The following is a 19,305-nucleotide window of genomic DNA, read 5'->3' as shown; positions in this document are numbered from 1 at the left end:
AAAACAGGGAAGCTTGCAAACCTGTGAACGCCATCCAAACTGAAGAATAAGGACGGTACGTGACAGCATCAGTGTCACAGTTTTGCTCCTGAGGAGTTGATGCACTTCTCAAAATGGATGGCACTATGAGGAACAAACATTAAGATGAAATATTGAAGCAACATTTCAGGACATCAGCCAGGAAATGAAAACCTAGACACAAAGGAGTCTTCCCAGTGAGTCATTACCACATGTTCACCACCCAATCAATTACAAATTAACTTTATGATAAAAAAAGGAAATGTACATAAGCTCTTGAAGATGTCTAATTTTTGTGGCTTGTAGCAAATATGAATAATTTAGATGATCCTAACTGACTTAAAACAGGGTCTAATTTCAGGCAAACAGGAAACAAAGTTGTCTATTTTTTTAATATTGTTTATAAACTTCTGGTTTCACATGTACATAAATAAATCCAATTAACATAAATACTTGGAGAACATTTTTATTTTATACTTTATTTTTTATAACCTTTTTATTTATTTATTTATTTTTTACATCTAAATCATGAAAAATACCCTTAAATGGGATTGATTGTGTAATTATTGGATGTCAGAATGAGATTTGACCTCCAGTTTTGTTTGCTGTGTTATGGTGACCTGGCTCTTAAACACACAGCACTTATTGATTTGGCTGCATCTTTAATTTGTTTATCCTTTTTTAAACCTTTCCACTGTTTCCACTGAGTACGGTGAGCCCACCTAAATGCCTGTGAGGCAGGCAGAGAGGAAGAGAAGAGGAATTAGTCGCTGTTGCGCAGCATATCCGAGGATGATTCATGTATAAGAGGTGAGTTATATCTTGTGATAGTTTTGGCTTTTTCTGTGGTTTAAATGTTTAGTCTACATGCTCTGTGATTTAGTCAGCGACTGTGTGTTTGTTGGATAATAATTTGGCAGGAAATAGACTGGTGATACTCGCAGAGTGCTCGATATCAGCTAAATGAGGGGTGAATATTCAGACACACACACACACACCGCTACTTTGGAGTTACATTCAATCTGGAATCCAGCTGTAAGAAATAAAGAGCTTTTCAGTCTAAGACAAAGGTAAATTAGAAATAGCTGTAGGGAGGAGAAAAATACAAGCAAGTTGTTTAGGAATCACTATTTTTATTTTTGTCATTCCTTTTTTCCTTTCTCCCACTTGCTTTCCCTCACTCCCACACTTTGGTAGAGATCTATTAGAGTAAAAAAATACAGTGAAAAAATAAAGTGAGATTGGGAGGAGTCTTTCTAGCTGTATTTTTTTTTTTTTTTTGCTGTTGTTCCTTTGGAGCTTGAGAGCAGAAGCTTCAAGCACACAGAGGAGAAGCAGTTATTGGTCCATCCAAGTTGTTTGACAGGACTTATTGGAAAAGACGAGACCCAGAGAGAGGGAGAGCAGCACTACGCTCTCCCACACAGCAAATGGGAGAGCAAGTCTAAATCATGTTGCTTATCACTGCTGCTGTGCTGTGATGTTGCTCAGGCAGAACCCGGTGCAGAGCAAGCAGGAGTTCGGACCAGCACTCAGACCCAGGATAAGCCCAGCCTCCTCAGAGCTGGAGACCCTCTCCTCGACACGTCTCCCACCCTCACCCCGTGCCCCCCTCAGTGACATGTACCCTGAAGAGAGCCGGGGCTCCGGAGGGGTAGCTGCTGTTGACTTCCTGGAAGGGACGTACGACTATGCTACCCCCACCCCTGCCCCAACACCTCTTTACAGTCACTCTACCACTGGCTACTTCTCTGCTCCTCTGGACGCCCAGGGACCACCGTCTGATGGCAGCCTTCACTCTCTGGGGAGTGGGCCGACCAGTCCTCTTGTGTTTGTGCCCACCAGTCCGAGGCTCAGCCCCTTTATGCATGCTCCAAGCCACCACTATCTGGAAACTGCTTCAACACCAGCTTATAGGTATGGGAATTAAAATGCTTCTGTGTGTCTTTAAAACAGTAAAATTGATGTATTTAAGTAAATATGCTTTTTTTTTTGTGACTTTCACAGTGCTTTGATTTCTTAGATTATGCACAAGTTTGGAGAAAGCGCAGCTAATTTTCACATTTAAAAAATAGTCTGGTTGGTTTATTTTCAGTTTTTATACACTTTGGTCCCGTTTTGCTACATATCTGCAATCACTGCTCATTGAAGTAAAAAAGAAAAAAGAAATGGAACAAAGGATTTGCAACTTATGAGTAATGACATTGGCATTTTTAGTTGCGTCTTCTCCAAAATGCCATTTAAACAAACATAATTAGTTAACCACACAGCTTCTTAATCTGCTGCTTTCAGCCAAACACCACCGCTATCTCTATAGAAAGTATCAAGCGTTGTCCGGGGTTTCTAATTCCAGAGATTAGGGACGTTGTGAAGGACCTTGAGAGGGGAACAATATGTAAGAGCAACAGAAGTACACAAACACGTTTCCTGATTTAGGAGGAAAACAGAAGCCTGGTCTTAGCCTGTGTCAGTATTTAAGCCAGAGTTCAATTCAATCTTTTATTGATTTTTAGGGTTTAAATACAGAAAATAATTTTATCTTGCATTCTTTATATATTTAATATATTTTACTCTTTGGCTAAGTGCTGATAAAATCTGTTATCTGTATAGTTTTATTAACGTCACAAATTGTCTTGATGAGAACACCAAATCACCAAATTGAAATTCACGGCCTGTTGCAGATCCAGTCACCAGCCGGCCTCCAGAGAGGACCAGTGTGACACCCGTGACGAGGCATGCAGTGTGGGAGAGCTGGGAGCTGGAGTCGGAGTTGGAGTTGGAGTCGGAGTCGGAGCCGGCGCCACAGCCGGGGGGTTTGAGATGCCTAAAGAGACGCGTTTCTGTGCTGTGTGCAGCGACTATGCCTCCGGGTACCACTATGGGGTGTGGTCCTGTGAGGGCTGCAAGGCCTTCTTCAAGAGGAGCATTCAGGGTAGGGAGACAGACCGCCATGACATTATGAAGCTTAAATCATGTGTTTTATTACATCTGTCATTGAGAAAAGCAACATGAAAGAACACATCAGACCACAATTATGAATGTACTCTGATGTGCCTCTCTCGTCAGCCAGAGAAATGAAGTCATTTACATAAATGAAAAATATTTCTCACAGAGATAAACGATGAGGACTGAAATTTAGACTAAAACCCATTTCCTGGTTTTTCTCTTCACCTTTCTTCCACCTGTTGGGCCTTAAAGTCCTTTGAAAAAGTATTTACACCCCCAAAGATTGTTTTTCTTTTTTTGACCAGAGTAAATACCAAGCAATCTTAGTTCTATGTCACAATATGACTCCATTCTTGAATTAAACCATAAATTACCTTTACAACCACATTTTTTGGTTTATTTCCTTCACCACAGACAAGCCTGATTACTGCCAGTCCATAAATAAATCCCTGAAATATAATCTTTGTGACAACACAAACCAGACGAAAAGCAGCACACAATGATCTTGAGCTTAAGAAAAACAAATCAGCGACATTTGTCTGGAAAGAGTTACAAAGGCATTTAAAAGGATTTTGAACTCCAATTAGCCACTGTGAGAACTATTATCTACACACACACAACATGGAAGAGTGGTAAACTTTACCTCCAGTGGAAGACCTATCAAAATTACTCTAAGAGTAATTTTGATAGGTCTATGGCAAGTCTATGGCTTTTGACAAGTCTATGGCTGCAATACCGCAGCCATAGACTTGTAGATACTGATAGATCCATGAATCCTAACGTCCGGCCTTCAGCTTCTGACCTTAAGCTCATTCATACTTAAGGTATTCAGATGTCTGCAACAAAGACTGAACCAAAGTTGCTACACACCAAAGATTAGCTGTCTGTTATTTAAAGGGTTTCATGGCAATGGTTGCTGCCAAGAGTGGGGATAAATTAAGCTTAGGGGGCAATTACTCTTCACTATGTGGCAGGTTTGCTTGGATAGTAAACCTGCTAGCCTTTTTTCTCTTTCAGTGTATTAAGGAAAATAAATTATTACACATCAAATTATGCACAATGGCTATTGTAATGGTAAAATAGTTTCTCTAAAATAGGTGTCCAAAGTTTGGTCTGGGGGCCATTTTCAGCCCTTCAGCTAGTTTTGATCCAGTACAGGCGGTTGATAACCTGGTCAAATCCAGCCCCTTGTTCTACACTTTGCTTCATACAAGGGCTCTGAATCCTCACCTGTTGAGAAATGATTGGTGGCTGGAGAACTGGACTCTGTTGAAGTTAGAAAGATTGGATCTGATTTACTGGAAGTTGTGCTTCTCTAACATTTAGCCCGCCCACCTCTTTCATGGGGCCAAGTGAAATATGATACTTTTGCCAAACTCTATGGGGAGTAGACCAATGGCAGCAATAAAATGTATCAAACATTTGTCTTGCTCCAACTTTATTTGCTCAGTACTTGGAAGCGGACTGAATGGCTTTGGTCACTTCCTCCGCTGCTGTTGTTAAAACTGCAGGCGGACCGCTGCTATAAAGCAGCGCACAAAATTGATATCAACATTCACAACTCCTCCTTCTGTGCAATGATTGGATGATAAATCCAGCTCAATGGGAGAAATCCCGGATGCAGCAATGAAGGGAGATGAGAATCGAGTGGAATTGCGTAGGAAGGCAATTTAAAGTTTAGGCTGTTGTTGCAGATGGAGACTTCTTTTTTAGTCAGAGCAAAATCTTTACTGCCAAATTGAAATCTTATTAAAATGGAGAATGTCAGGAACACAAAGTATTTGTATTTTAATAATTATGTTTTTATCTTATGTACAGCTAGATTTCTTAAAGGAAGAGTGGCCCACATCCCACTCTTTTCTATGTGAGCAAGCAGTTTTGATTTGATAATTTGTGCCCCCGTGGTCCCTTAATCTCTCCCTCTACTTTATAGAAACAGCTGCAATATTCATTAAAAATAAAGTGATAAAGGTTAAATTCTTAAATGAGTTCCAGCTTTATAGTATAACTAACTTTGAGGGATTCATTATACCAAGTAAATTACCTGCAAACAAAGAGGCAACTAAAGTTTGATTAATGTCCCTGCACAGATAAAGATAAAGTTACATAAGATGAAGACATCTTACATACAGTACAGACCAAAAGTTTGGACACACCTTTCTAATTCAATGGGTTTTCTTTATTTTCATGACTATTTATAAGGCAAGAAATCCCACTTATTAACCTGACAGGGCACACCTATGAAGTGAAAACCATTTCAGGTGACTACCTCTTGAAGCTCATCAAGAAAATGCAGAGTGTGTGCAAAGCAATAATCACAGCAAAAGGTTGCTACTTTGAAGAAACTAGAATATAAGGGGTATTTTCAGTTGTTTTACACTTTTTTGTTTAGTGTATATTTTCACATGTGTTATTCATAGTTTTGATGCCTTCAGTGTGAATCTACAATGTCAATAGTCATGAAAATAAAGAAAACTCATTGAATTAAAAGGTGTGTCCAAACTTTTGGTCTGTACTGTATATTGAGCAGATTTTTTATTTCATTTTTTACCACTGCTGGAAAAGTGGTGAACTGCTTGGAAATATAAAAGAAGCATTTTTTAATGAGCTATTGACCACATTTTTCCAGCCTCACACTATCAATATCTCTATGTGCACAGACGAACTTCATCTGTTTGGTGGCTTAGTTAATGAGTTGAATCTGAAGCATATTGATGGAAAATCTTACAAAGAATGACAAGTCATACAGAAACCAATAGTCTCCATGGCAATGGCAAATCCAAGATGCCTTGTTTTAATTTTCTTCATCTTAGATTAATTTGGGAAAGGGAATGGAGTGTTCCTGGCTGTTAAATAGCTCAATTTTGGATGGAAAATTAGACTTATAGTCTAAGAGTAATAGATTTTCTCCCATTTCAGGTCACAATGACTATATGTGCCCAGCGACCAATCAGTGTACTATCGACAGGAATAGGAGGAAGAGCTGCCAGGCTTGCCGACTCAGGAAGTGTTACGAAGTGGGTATGATGAAAGGAGGTGAGAAGATTCCTGTTCTTTTGTTCATTTTTCTTTAGTCATACAATTTTTATAGAGACTTATTTTTTGACAACTTAGATGTTAGCTATACATGTTCTTCCTCAGAAATTGAACATCAAATTTGATGGATCAATCCTTTGCTAATTAGAAGAGAGTGTTGTTAGACATAGATAAGCATGAACTTTAACAAGACCTTGAGATTTCTCTCAAACGAGTACAACTGCTCATTAACGCACTCCAGCTTCTTATGTTTTTACATCAATCATTTAATCTAGACATTAGACGTGGTAACACCAGGATATCTGATGGTTGATGTCCAGAAGTCATCAGGAAGCATTTTATGCATCACGCATGTTCTGTCATTAAGGTGTGCGAAAAGACCGTGGTCGCGTTCTGCAGCGCGACAAACGACAGACGGGCGTCAGTGACAGAGAAAAAACTGGAAAAGGTCTGGAGCACAAAGCTGCACCCCATCATGATAAAAGGAGACGCAGCAGTGCCCTGGGAGGAGCGAGATCCTCAGTGACCAGCCTGCCATCTGACCAGGTGCTCATTGTTTTACTACAACTAATCTTTAAAAAAATTTTTTTAAATTTTTACCTGATATTCATCAATGCTCACCTCTTGTGTTTCCAGGTTCTGCTTCTCCTTCAGGGCGCTGAGCCCCCGATTCTGTGCTCCCGTCAGAAGATGAGCCGACCCTATACTGAGGTCACCATGATGACCCTGCTGACCAGTATGGCCGACAAGGAGCTAGTCCACATGATCGCTTGGGCAAAGAAGCTCCCAGGTTGGAAAGAAATTTCTAAATTTGTGCTCCTATATTATTTGTCTTGTATGTATTTGCTTCTGTTGGTCTAGGTTCTGTTAAATATTTCCTGGTAATGCTTACAAATATCAGCTATCGGACAAGAATTTCAGATTTACAGGAGAAACTCTCCCAGATAAAAGGCATTTTTAAGGGTTCTTTTTAGATCGCAGAGCCTAAATGTGAATAAATAATTTAGTATTGCATCCCTAAAATGGATCGGGTCAATAGCTAATGTTACTTGTGACAATGGATGCACTTATTTTTGAATGTAACAGGGGGTGTCTTTTTAATTCTGCAAAAACAAATATTAAATAATTAATTTAGTGTTACATCCCTAAAATGGCCCAGGTGAACTTATGAGACATTTTTGTTCAAGCTGCGTCTTTAAAATTATGTTCAAAATAGCAGGCGTACAAAATAAAATTCACATAAAAATACAAAACAAAGAATTAATTTATGCATTTAAAAGAAATTATGTGAAATAATAATAAAAAAAACCCCATTATAAACATCCTTCAAGGCATTAAGGGATGGTCAGTTTGGTGCTAACACAAAGGCAACATTCAGGCTTCGGTGGATGAATTACTTTAGGTGAGACTGGAAGGCAGAGTCATTGATCTCAATATTGCTGATTATGTTTTTTAGTCTTTTACACCTTTTAACATCATTTCACTTTTAATATCTTGTAAAGTCTTATGTTTTTCTGCAGTAATGGTTATTTTCAGTAATATGCATATTTAGCCTACTGCGAAAACAAAGCATGTGGCACATATAGCTCCAAAAATTCAAATTCAAGTCTTGAATTTGTGTCATTTGATATCAAACAAATTCCAAAACCATTGTTATTTTACCTTTTGATATACAGTCTAGTTGTAAATAGTTTAAATTGTTTGGGCTCTTTATTTCTTTATTATGCTCTCGGTTAATAGGCTTGTCAAATTTTAGTGTTCACCATGTGGTAGTTTGGGCTGAAAATATCTCTTATTTTGTTGCTTGGAAGCTTAGAGTGAGGGAGCCATTACTGTTAACACCTCTTGGTATTTAAGTGCTGGGTGCTTTTGTTCAAACAATACATAGAATAAAATTAGGTTTGACAATCCTTTTGGTTGCCAAAAAGGATTTTCACATAATTACTAAAGATTATGAGAACACCTTTCCAAACTAATGCCTCTAATCAAAGTTTAGATGCTTTAAAAATGTTTGGCAAGACGTTGAAGCTTGGCTTATAAAACTGCAGTGAGGCTTATATTTTAGTAAAACCTGGGTGCACAAATTTAGATGCAATGTAGATTTTACCTAATCCTTAAAACCACACTTACATTTGGATTTACATCTCGCAGCAAATTGCTTGTGACCTTTTTAGCCATCAAAGCCCTTCTGGCATCCTTTTGGGTGGATATTTGCGTGTTTGTTTGAGTTAATTTCACTTGGTTGATTTCCAGCCATGGACTTCACTTCAAAGCAAAATCAGCACATTTTTATGAAATGTTAAAGTAGAAAACTGTTCCAGATACTTAATGCTAGCTAGCTCTATGCATTTGAAAACAATGTTTGATGTTCACATGATTGTTGTCCTGGTAGACCACCCAACTGTGTGCTTTGGTGTGAAGTCCTCTTTCATTATTCCAAGCACCATTGGCTGTGAAACAACCACACGGCATGATACTACCACTAGTATGCTGCACAGTACTTCTTGTCGTAGTGGTCAAATTAGCTCAAGCTTTTTTGTTTGGTCATAAAACTTTTCCCCGTTATCTGTGATGGAAGTTGTTTATTTCAATGGTACTGTATGTACATTAATAATTACTTTGCAAAGCTACAGGTAAGCTCACATCTAGTGCATCATGACCTTACTTATGTGTCTAAAATATATTTTACAAAATTTCTGCGTCTCGTAAACATTCATCACGATGCACTACTTGACAAACCTTGTGGTTCTGGGTTCTTACACGACGACAAACACACACAAATGCAGAGCCATTAAGGTGATGGTAATTACAGTAATCACCTTTGAGAGCATTGTTTGGTCAATCTGCCGGCACCCCATCGAGCCCATTTGCAGCTACGGTGTGTAGCTGCAAAACGCACGCTAACTCACATTCATCTGACAGGAAGAGTAAATTCTTATTTTGAGGCATTACGACCTCCTGCGTCACTAAAAGCCCAAAGACACACAGCTTTAATTGAAAGGAGTCCCAAACAGGGTGCAGAGGGAGGCAATTAGAAAAGACTGGCTGTAATTACGTGTTAATTTAGACAGCTGAGAGCCAGCGATAAGCTTTCCCTTGAGTGGATTCATTTAAATTAGCATCCATTGCTCAAAAACAAGATCATGTTTGATTTTTATAGTTGGTAAGACGACAAGGGACAGAAAACATTATTATTACACAACAGGACACTCAAGTGCATCCCTTCCAATTATGTATAATGATTTCACTAATTCAATTAGTCATAAATTACTTGAAATTTGAATCAGAAATGTACATGTATTTTTAATAAAACATTCTGTCTTACTGTCTGACATTGAATAAACTAAACTTCTCCTTTTTCCATCTGTTTTACCAAAAATATTTCTGTTTTGTAAATGTCAGAATAATAAAAGCATTCAAATGATGATGTAAGCTTCTGACAGGTTACTTCACAACATTTGGTTTTTTGCGAGGAGTACACCTGAGGATTTTCCACATTCATAGATTTATCTCTATGTTTCATTAAATTACATTTTAAGCTATATGACTTGGACTGAACGTCAAACTTCAACAAGCTTTTCACAATAGTTCACATGAATTTTCAACCCCTTTAAGCCCAAACCTTTAGTTTCTGGCTGATACCTTTAAATATTGCTCGAACATTTACACATACTGATAATAATCTTTCTTCGTGATGCCATATATTTAACGTAATCCAAACAGAAAATGATGCTCCCACTGCTTTTACCTCACAATTAGGACAGTGTTTTCTGGTTTGCAGAGTTCCTTCTTTTGCCTATCAATGTAATTGTGATCATTGTGACCAAAAACCTCTGCTTTAACCAACCACAGAACATGTCTACAAAGATGACTTATAGAGGCCCACTATTCTTTTGTTGATAATATATTTTTCCGCAATGCCACATGTTTGAGTTGTTAACTTAGAATATGTGTCTCAATTTAACTAAAATGTTGTGAATTAACTATGGCTAGGACTTTAACAAGTTAATTTTGATTAATTAATTACATAGATTTTAATTGCATTTTACTTTTTTAAACTGAAAAGTCCCACGCCCGAACCTTTGTGCTGTGTTTCTGATATGCCCGTAAATATGACGGACAGCAGTTTGTCTTGGCCCAGCACAATGCGGATTAATTTTTGCTTCAAAAATGATCTGATGAGACTGGAAAAGACAATTATTGTGTACAAGTTGGGCTTAAAGTAGTTAGCCTATCACCGAATCTGTTGAAACAAACACAGATGTCCCCAATGCTGATATCAGCATCCCTTTTAAAGAAAGTGATCAGAGGCTCCAGAAAAACTTGAAAACCGAATGTGTATAAAAGCACTTTGTATAAATCTGATGGTTGAATGACCTAAATAACAGATTAGCATATTGTTGGTGAGCTCACATGTATAGTTATTCAATAATTCAGCAGCAAAAATAAGTTTTGAGTTATTGGAGTTGCTTATTTTGTCAACATATGGGTTTTGATGAAAATGTGGCCCTGCCATAAAGATTAAACATTTTAATCATCCATCACCACGATTAACCAATCAGGAGTTTACAAAGTTCTGACATCATCATCTTAGCTTTCCCAATGTGCTAAAAGGAATAATCTTAGTGTTAGTGTTTTATAATGACAGTGTAATTCATTGAGATGCACATTTAGGTGAAGGTAATGATATTTTAGTCTTCCTTTAAAAACAAAATGGCCGACGTGGTGCATTTCCTGTTTTCAGGTTTCCTGCAGCTCTCCCTCCACGATCAGGTTCTACTGCTGGAAAGTTCATGGCTGGAGGTGCTGATGATCGGACTCATTTGGAGGTCAATCCACTGCCCTGGAAAACTCATCTTTGCACAAGACCTAATACTGGACAGGTAGAGAAGATTATTACTAACTTTAGATTAACAGGTGTGCCAACGGATTGGCTGTTTATCTTTTTTTAGCCCTGCCCCTCTTCCACATTTCTTTCCATTTTCATCTCGGACACATTTGAAGAGTGATACATCAGCATTGTAGATTTTCCATTTCACACCTTGCCAGCTTTTGTGCCATCCCAACACATCTGTCACAGAGTGGAAGACTAATCACCTGCTCCCTGTGGAGAGGAGAGCAGCCTCTCCCTAACCTAAAATAACCCTCCTAATCATCATGGGGCTGAGCTGGAAACCACGACTCCGGTTTTAATCAAAGTCTTCAATGCAAAGAATGATGGAAACTGAATAGTGGAGAGAAGGAAGAGAAGAGAAGAAAAGAAGCAAAGCAGGGAGATCTCAACGAGGGACAGAGATGAGTAGAAAATAGAGATGCAGGGAGACATAAGGGTGTTTTCTGCTTTGCAGGCACAGCTTGTTCTCTCCATTTCCCCACATGTTCAGAGTAAACAGGCTGGTCAGACCACAGTATCTACCTTTGGGAGGAGGAGAGAAAGTGCAGAGTGAGACGAGCAGCAGAGAGAGCTTTTACCCTCTGATGGCTCCATCTGATTCAAAAGCGTATTATGGAGTATTATCTCTAAAACCCGGTCCCTGAATGAGTGCCCTCGCCAATTGGACATGATGACTAAAATGCTGTGGGGTCAGGACTGACACATTCCCCTGCCCTTGTGCCATCCAAGTTTATCTCGCACTGAAGCAACTGGATATTATCCATCTTTCCCCTCACTTTTCTGCCATACTGGTAAATGGAGCAGTGCAGTGATTCAGTACATTAGTTCTTAATCTTTGGATAGTTTCATACCAGTAAAGTGCCTCAGATTTTCTTTTTCTCTCTTTTGACGGAGCTCCACAGACCAGAACTTAGGCTCTGTTTCTGTTATGTCGTCAGCGGCTTTTATGTTTTACCAAACTGTATTTGTAAATTCTGCTCCCCAGGAATGAAGGAGACTGTGTTGAAGGCATGGCGGAGATCTTCGACATGCTGCTGGCCACCTCTTCCCGCTTCCGCATGCTCAAACTCAAACCGGAGGAATTTGTTTGCCTCAAAGCGATCATCCTGCTCAACTCTGGTAAGACAAAGTGTTTAACGTGAAGGTGGACATGAGAACATGAGGACATGAGGACTGGGTTTATACTCAGTCTTGGAAAGTTTGGAAGACAATTTGAATCCGCAATTTAATCTTTCGTCCTCTATCTAAAGGTGACGTCCGTCTGTCTGTTCTTTCATCCGTCCGTCCGTCCATCCATCCATCATCAGATTGTCTATTTTTACTTCAGAAACTAAAGGATGTGACCTTTATTCATCTAAAAGTGGAGAAATGTTGAACGTTGACATGTAAACATTTAGAAATCCACAGCATTTACACACACTTTGAAGGTGACGAAATTGCGTCAACATTTCTGGGAGTGTATATCAGAAACAGGTTTCACAGTTTTGTTTGCATGCACATCGTGTCACAAGTTCTCATTTCTGCTGCAGAGAGCAAACATTAAGCAGTGTCAAACTACACCCACAGAGGTGTAGCTCTGAGAGCAACAAATTAGGCGAACAGAGTGTTCTGAAAAGGCCAGTATCGTCAATGTGCGTGATAGCTGTTGCCTTGACTACATGAAGCACCACAGGGGTGGGGTATTTGTTGAGATATTCTGTATAAGAAGCAGAGAAGTCGGAAATACCTGGGGCATGAGACGGAGAGCTCAGCTGCTGGTTCATGATGAACTTTTGTATGGTTTTTGATTAAAATGCTTCAGTCTAAATCAGTCTTTCCATTTATATCTGTGACTCACCTTTATTACCTCCTAGTCAAAGCAAACTGCAGTTGGGATTTTTGCTTTAAACTGAGTCTGAATGAAGTTAAATTAGTCTTGCAGATTGTTAATTTGAAATGTCTCTCCGTTTGTCTGAAATATTAGCCGAGCTGCAGTAATCAGATTCTCTTCCATCAGGTGCGTTTTCTTTCTGCACTGGAACAATGGAGCCCCTCCACGACAGCGCGGCCGTCCAGAATGTCCTGGACACCATCACGGATGCACTCATACATCACATCAGCCAATCAGGATACTCGGCTCAGCAGCAGGCGAGACGGCAGGCCCAGCTGCTCCTGCTGCTCTCCCACATCAGACACATGAGGTACAACCGAGCGAGAAGGGACTCGGGAGCGCTGCTGGATTCACATTAGTTTGATTAAGGCTTTATTCTTCTTCACATTTGACATTATTTAATTTTACAGAGAACAGCTTCAAAAGAGTGAAAATCGTCACCTTCCTAAAATAATGGCCCAAGTCATTTTTTGCCAAAATTATTTTGTTTTCTTTCTTTCTTTTTTTCCCAGAATCACTTTTCGCTAAAAATAACATAGGCAAGAAAGAAGAAACGTGACGATGTGCTGAAGTTAGGGGTAAATTTTCAATTCCCATGGTTTTGGTGTTATAACTTTTGATACATCTGAATGTTACAATACTTAATGCTGTAACTTCTTAGAAAGTTTCCGATACAAAAGCAAACAATCTTCTACTTCCCAACCTTAGATTCCAGTTTTGTTTGAAAGTCAGATTTATCTCTTGCCTCTTTTGCACTTTTGTTTTACACAAACCATAAAAACACCAGTTTATGTAAAGATGAGCCGTATAATTTGCATTAATTACAAAGTCGATCTGCTGTAATGAGCTGAGGTGTTCTTAAGCATTTGAAGCAGCGTTTTGTTTCATGCTGAGTGCTAACCTTTCCTCACCATTTACAGAATTGAGCTGCTGAAAGCTTGAACCTCCAGTCACAACAAATCACAAATATGCTAAAACAATACTGATATTTGGTAAAAATTAGTATTTTATAATATCTGTAAATGAAAAATTATGCATTTGAGAAAAAATGTGAAAACTCTGTTTATAAGAAATTTCTAAATGGTGCATTTCAGTATCAATACCATCTACCATGAATAACCTCGCATCTTTACTATTTGACAAATTAAACGACAAGACAAAAAACATACTGTTCCAATTTGTAGCTGTGGGTTTTTAGAGTGAAATAAAATGCTTTTAATATTTATTTGCAATATGAGCATCAAAGACTATAAACGAATGCAAATTAGGGGGCATTTTATAACAGAAACTAATGTTTTTGGACTCAACAGGATGCATTATTATCTAAAGCGTCACCTTATTTACTGATTAAAGTCACTTTAACCATCACTTCTCCTTTTTGTTTACGCCTGTGCAGCAACAAAGGCATGGAGCACCTCTACAGCATGAAATGCAAGAACAAAGTGCCTCTGTACGATCTGCTGCTGGAGATGCTCGATGCCCACCGCCACCACCCGGTCAAACCGTCTCAGCCTTCATCTCCAGATGACAAAGCTCCTCCCTCCACCAGTGGTGTGTGTTTGGGCGGCTCCTCTCCAGCCGGTTCCGGACCTCGAGATGGCAGCGAGACCCTAATCAGAACCCCCTCGGCTCCCAGCGTCCTGCAGTACGGAGGCTCCCGCTCCGACTGCACCCAGGTCCTGTGAGTTGGGGGGCGATAGTCAATTTTGTGAATGACACATGCAGTTTTGGAAATGACAGCTGAAGGTTACATTGCCATTGATTTGATCAGAAAGTAATTTATAAATAAGAATGTAATTTTATAGCCAAATGGGGAGAAGTTTCACCTTCTCGGCACAATCTGAGCCTCAGTTCCTTTTATTTGCTGAGTTTCATCTTTTTTGCTTTGCTTTTAATTTCCAACAGCAGATACGTCGTCATACTTTGACACGCAGTGATTTGAAAGGATGAGCAGCTAATTTTTTGTGTATTCTTTATCTTGACCAAAGTGCACTTCTTCTGACTGAAGGACTAATGGGCATTATTTTTACTTTTGCATATAGGAGGTAATTACCCAGCAATTACTGGTGAAACTGAAACGCCACATATTGCATCCGTGCACAAAATTTTAATCAATTTAGTTTTGAAATGAGCTTGTAGGTCAAATGCCTAAAAGGAATCAGATCAGTTCAGCCCACACTGATTACAGATTAAAAGAAAGATTACTTATGTGCTAAGTAACTGTTATCCACTGCTGTCTGTGTACAGGAGGGGTTTTCTATGCTTACCTGCAGCAATTTTCTCTGAATTTATGCTAAATGTTGATGTGAGCTTGTGTCCTGGCACGTGTTTTCAACATTGAGACTTTAACAGAGGGATAGGCGGGGCAGAGTGATCTTCAGTTCAATGTTTCATCCACAATCTGATGCTTACGTAATTCATTGCAGGCACTTTGGCTGGATTTACTCATCTACTAATCTAAGTATAATAACTAAATTTTAAATGGTAAATTTCTGACTTCTGAATTTTAAATTTTGTTGATTTTTTTCAGTACTTTAAAGAAAGTTTGCAAATGATCTTTTCCTGTCAGACTAGGCAAATATTTTAGCGGGTCTGGTTACCTTGGAGCGTCAGATGCAGGTTTATGCTCCAAAAGTTGGAAAATGAGATATTCCTTCTGTTGGACAATTATATAAATCATAATGAAAACAAAAGTAATTTGCAGTAGTCTTTTCTCTCCTATTGCTTCAAAGCTTCAAAACAAAGACCAGATATTATTATTACACTATAAAAGCTTTAGTCTCCCGTTTCTGTTTGGAGATTTAATTGTGCTAAGCTAACAGAACACTGTTGATCTTAATCCAGCGTTAGCCTGGAGATCAAGTTGTTTAGATGGACTAATTCCTGACTTTAGATCAGATTTAGCAGTTTGTAAAGGGATCCTTAAGTTTCCTAAAAAGCAGAGTAATGTCCTGGAAGTTGCAACCTTTTTTTTTTTTTAAAACAAGACATTTTGTATCCCTGAAGGACACATGGAGTGTTATCCACAGCAGCCGCCATCAAGACCTTAAGAGTTCAGACACACAAGCTGCTCCTATTTTTATGATTTTCTATATTTCGTATTATGAAGAAAAACTTTCTGACATTTATGAATTTCAGGAAAGCAATTGACAGGCAGCTCAGCATAAATGTGTGGGAAATGTTCGAAAAGGGTTAGAAGAAGAGCGTATTTGGCCACTTGAGCTGAATTAAAGGGTAAATCCAGCCAAACCGGATGTCATTTATCATGTGTTTACTGTGCATGTAAATAAAGGCTGATGTTGGGAAACTTTTGCTCACTTTTTTTTTTTTTTTAAATATATGCAACAAATCAGGTCCAGGAAACCACAAAAGTAAATACTTCATGTTTTATTTGCAAAAAAGAGTAATCTTCCTGAATTAGCAAACTGTACATACATAAATAACCATTTTCTTATTTTATTTTTTTTTCTTTACAGAATTAGTTTAAACAACGCAGTGTTTCTCGGATAATTAGACGGTTATTACAAAGCACGCTTTTATCATACCACAGCCATCTACTAAAACACTACCAGTGATTGTTTGGCTTTCTTGAACACAGGAAACCTTCAAGTGCATGCTCAAACAAAAGCATTTTGAAAAACTGCCTTTGTTTAAAGGCATTTCAAACAATTTACAAAGTAAGTGATTCATTTTTTTTAAATTAAGAAAGCAAATCTGTAATTTTATATCAGCTTTCATAATTAAGAAAACGGATGCGAGCCTTAGCTTTACTGGAGGGCTTCAGTGCAGTACAATTTTTACAGTGCTTTAAAAAAGTCTTTACTTTTTTATGTTAAACCTTCATTTTCAGAGTCAGGCAGGTTATTTTTAAAGAAAAATACTACGCTACACCCCAGTCTTCAGAGGGGTTTCTGTGCTGTTTCAGTCAGTTTTGTAATTTTTTTCCTTTCATGTCTGAAGATTTTCGAACACAACATTTTGGAATGAAACTTTTCACACCAAGAGACTGAATGATTGCTACCGGAAGGCTACTCTACAATTTACAGGTACTGATGTCCCACACTCGAGGCTTTAGCTTAATCAGCTACTGGCTGATTGGACACTAAATAAATACTAGCAGCACTGGGTATCATGGACAAAAAGCACGGCTGACTTTGGCTCCCAACATAGATTATATAAATAGTGCTTTGTTTGTTTAAATGATTTCACACGTTTCTTTAAAAAAGATATACACATTTAAGTAAAAACAAAGAAATATTTGGACTAAAGAAGAGCATTGTCCAGATGAAGGTCCGCTTCTTTAAAGGGGTGAGGGAGTGTGCAACGTCAATGAGAGAAATACTTCATAATGCAGGTTGAAGAGTTTGCTGCTTGAGGGCACAAAGTGAAGAGGAAAACATTCAGAGGAGTCCTTGGCAAAGAAGTAGGTAGATGCAATGTGCTGCTCCTCATATGGGTGGAGGCCCGTTGGTGTAGCGCAGCATCGGATGGAAGGAGCGGGCGAAGTTGTTGGCATGGTGGCAGCTGTAGTCCTCCTCCGTCATGGGAACGAGACAGGCCAGGCCGATGAGGAGCAGCAGGAGCAGCTGGACGGGGAGCGCAGCCCTGAAGACCCGCAGCAGGAAGGACTGGTAGTTTGAGGAGGAGGAGGACTGAGAAGGGACGCCGTCTGTAAGGTCAGAACGGGAGGAAACGCAGCCAGCGGCGCCTGGCGATCTGCTCCGGCTGCAGGAAGACCCAAACAAAAGTGAGACGTGGTTTTCTCCTAAAGTTAAATAATTTTAGCTCAAAATCTTCACTCTGAAAATGGATGGGAGAATCAAAAATAGCCACAAACATTTCCTAAATACATACACATCCACAGTCACTTCCAAAACTATTCATACCACCCGACATTTTTGTGTTAGTGTGGTTTATTGGAACTGAATGAACAAATGGTGTAGATTTTCCCCAGATCATGTTGGAGAGACAGGAAACGCGTGGAAGAAGAATGTTTTCTGATCAGATGATACCAAAATCAAAACTTAACAGCTTATGTTAAAAAAAACTAGGTGGTGGTGGCACCATCATGATGTGATAATGCTTTTCTTCAACGGGAAAAAGTTAATTTATCCATGTTAGGATGACAAGATTAAATTACACATTAGTAAAGAGATTTTTTTTTTTTAATTGGTGGCATGGGACTTTATTAGGAATGTCAAAGTAAAGCGGAGAATAGAGAACTCAAATATTCTCCAAAAACTTACAATTTTATTTAGAAAAGATTTTATATGCACTTCTTTTTGTTTATCACATCAAATCCCAATAAAATCCCATAAGTTTGTGATCAAAAGTAGGTAAAATGTGAAACATTCAAGTGGTATTAATAATTTTCTTGAAGCCACTTCATACAACAGACACCACCACAACAGAGAGAGCGCTTAGAGATAGTGGGCTCTTCGTCTCTGGGGGGGTGTGGGAGGGGACGGGTAATCTTTGGCTTTAGAGCCGACTATGTGAGAGTTCAATGCCACATATCATTCCAAACTGAAAAAAAGGAGTAATGCCAAAAACCTCTCTGGAGATTTCCACAGTTGGAGCCAAGTTTCAAGGGGAGGAACATTATGTTCTCCCAGGCACTCATCCTCACAGAGCCTGAATGAGGGTCAAACACTCACATCCCTCCAGCCGCCTCCCGTGCAGCCAATTTCATTTCGGCTTCCTCCTTACAACACTGCAGCTGTAAGGAGGCATGTGCGCATTTATATTTTCAGGCCACACATCCTGTTCCAAATAATTAGAGGCTGCGAAACATTTGTGTGTAACATATACATGAATAGGTGGGAATAGTAGAAAACATTACAGCATTTATGGTAAGACCAGCTTAAGGCTGAGTCAGTGCCTTGCAAAGTTATTCATACTCAAACTTTTTTCCATGTTTTGTCATGCTTTACTACCACAAACGTCACTGTTTTTTATTGAGTTTTGATGAGATAGATCAACACAGAATTATGCATAATTCTGACAATCTCAAAAATGAGTCCTAAACATCTTTCTGTGCAGCTGCGAGTCTTGTCTCCACCAGATTTGCACAGCTTGAGACTGGATTCTTTGCTTATTCGTCTTTGTAAAATACTTCAGTCTCAGTCAGACTATCTGCTCTATTTTGGGTTTTAGTCTGGATGTTGTAACACAATGAATCATTTGATCCAAATGATCAAGTGATTTGATTTGACTGATAAAATATTGAAGCACACAACTGCTATCTTGAAGTTCCATTTCTCTGGAGTCTAAAAGGCCACAGAAATGGCTATAGCGGACCAGATTTGGCCTGCGAGCCTCGAGTTTGACACAATTGATCAAAACTATTCTTCTAGTGGCCTTGTTCCAGGTTTGCCCTGAATTTAGTTTGATAATTTTCCCCAACTACTCTGTGTAGCTAAGCAAAACATCCCCACTGCATGATGCTGCCACCACCATATTGCTCTGTGCAGATGCACTGTTCAGGGTGATGTTGAGCGTTATTTTTCTGGCACACAAAGTCGGTCTGGATGCTTTTGAC

At 39.0% G+C, this 19,305-nt stretch overlaps 2 protein-coding genes across 10 annotated transcripts in view; one reads left to right on the top strand and one right to left on the bottom strand.

Annotated features, from left to right (window-relative positions):
* Window positions 1-502: 502 nt before the first annotated feature.
* On the top strand, window positions 503-16,071 carry esr1 (estrogen receptor 1). The gene is made up of 10 exons (XM_028040644.1): window positions 503-828; window positions 1,510-1,935; window positions 2,700-2,950; window positions 5,884-6,000; window positions 6,368-6,546; window positions 6,637-6,790; window positions 10,745-10,883; window positions 11,880-12,013; window positions 12,891-13,074; window positions 14,161-16,071. Exons 1-10 carry the CDS (start codon window positions 818-820, stop codon window positions 14,447-14,449), a joined length of 1,884 nt encoding a protein of 627 aa, XP_027896445.1. The 5' UTR covers window positions 503-817; the 3' UTR covers window positions 14,450-16,071.
* Window positions 16,072-16,136: 65 nt separating this feature from the next.
* Window positions 16,137-19,305, bottom strand: part of syne1a (spectrin repeat containing, nuclear envelope 1a) — a 145,469-nt gene continuing 142,300 nt past the window's right edge. For 8 of the 9 annotated variants that reach the window (XM_028040635.1, XM_028040637.1, XM_028040639.1 and 5 more), the window contains one exon: window positions 16,137-17,489. In XM_028040635.1, the coding sequence (XP_027896436.1) occupies window positions 17,213-17,489 (277 nt within the window). In that variant the 3' untranslated portion in view covers window positions 16,137-17,212. The remainder of the gene's footprint in view (window positions 17,490-19,305) is intronic. The other variant, XM_028040641.1, reaches the window with a different exon arrangement.

This window comes from Xiphophorus couchianus, chromosome 15, assembly GCF_001444195.1.
Source record: "Xiphophorus couchianus chromosome 15, X_couchianus-1.0, whole genome shotgun sequence".
In the NCBI taxonomy this organism is placed as follows: Eukaryota; Metazoa; Chordata; class Actinopteri; order Cyprinodontiformes; family Poeciliidae; genus Xiphophorus; species Xiphophorus couchianus.
The sequence above is the reverse complement of the archived record's forward strand: the minus strand, read 5'-3'. Positions and strand labels throughout refer to the sequence as shown.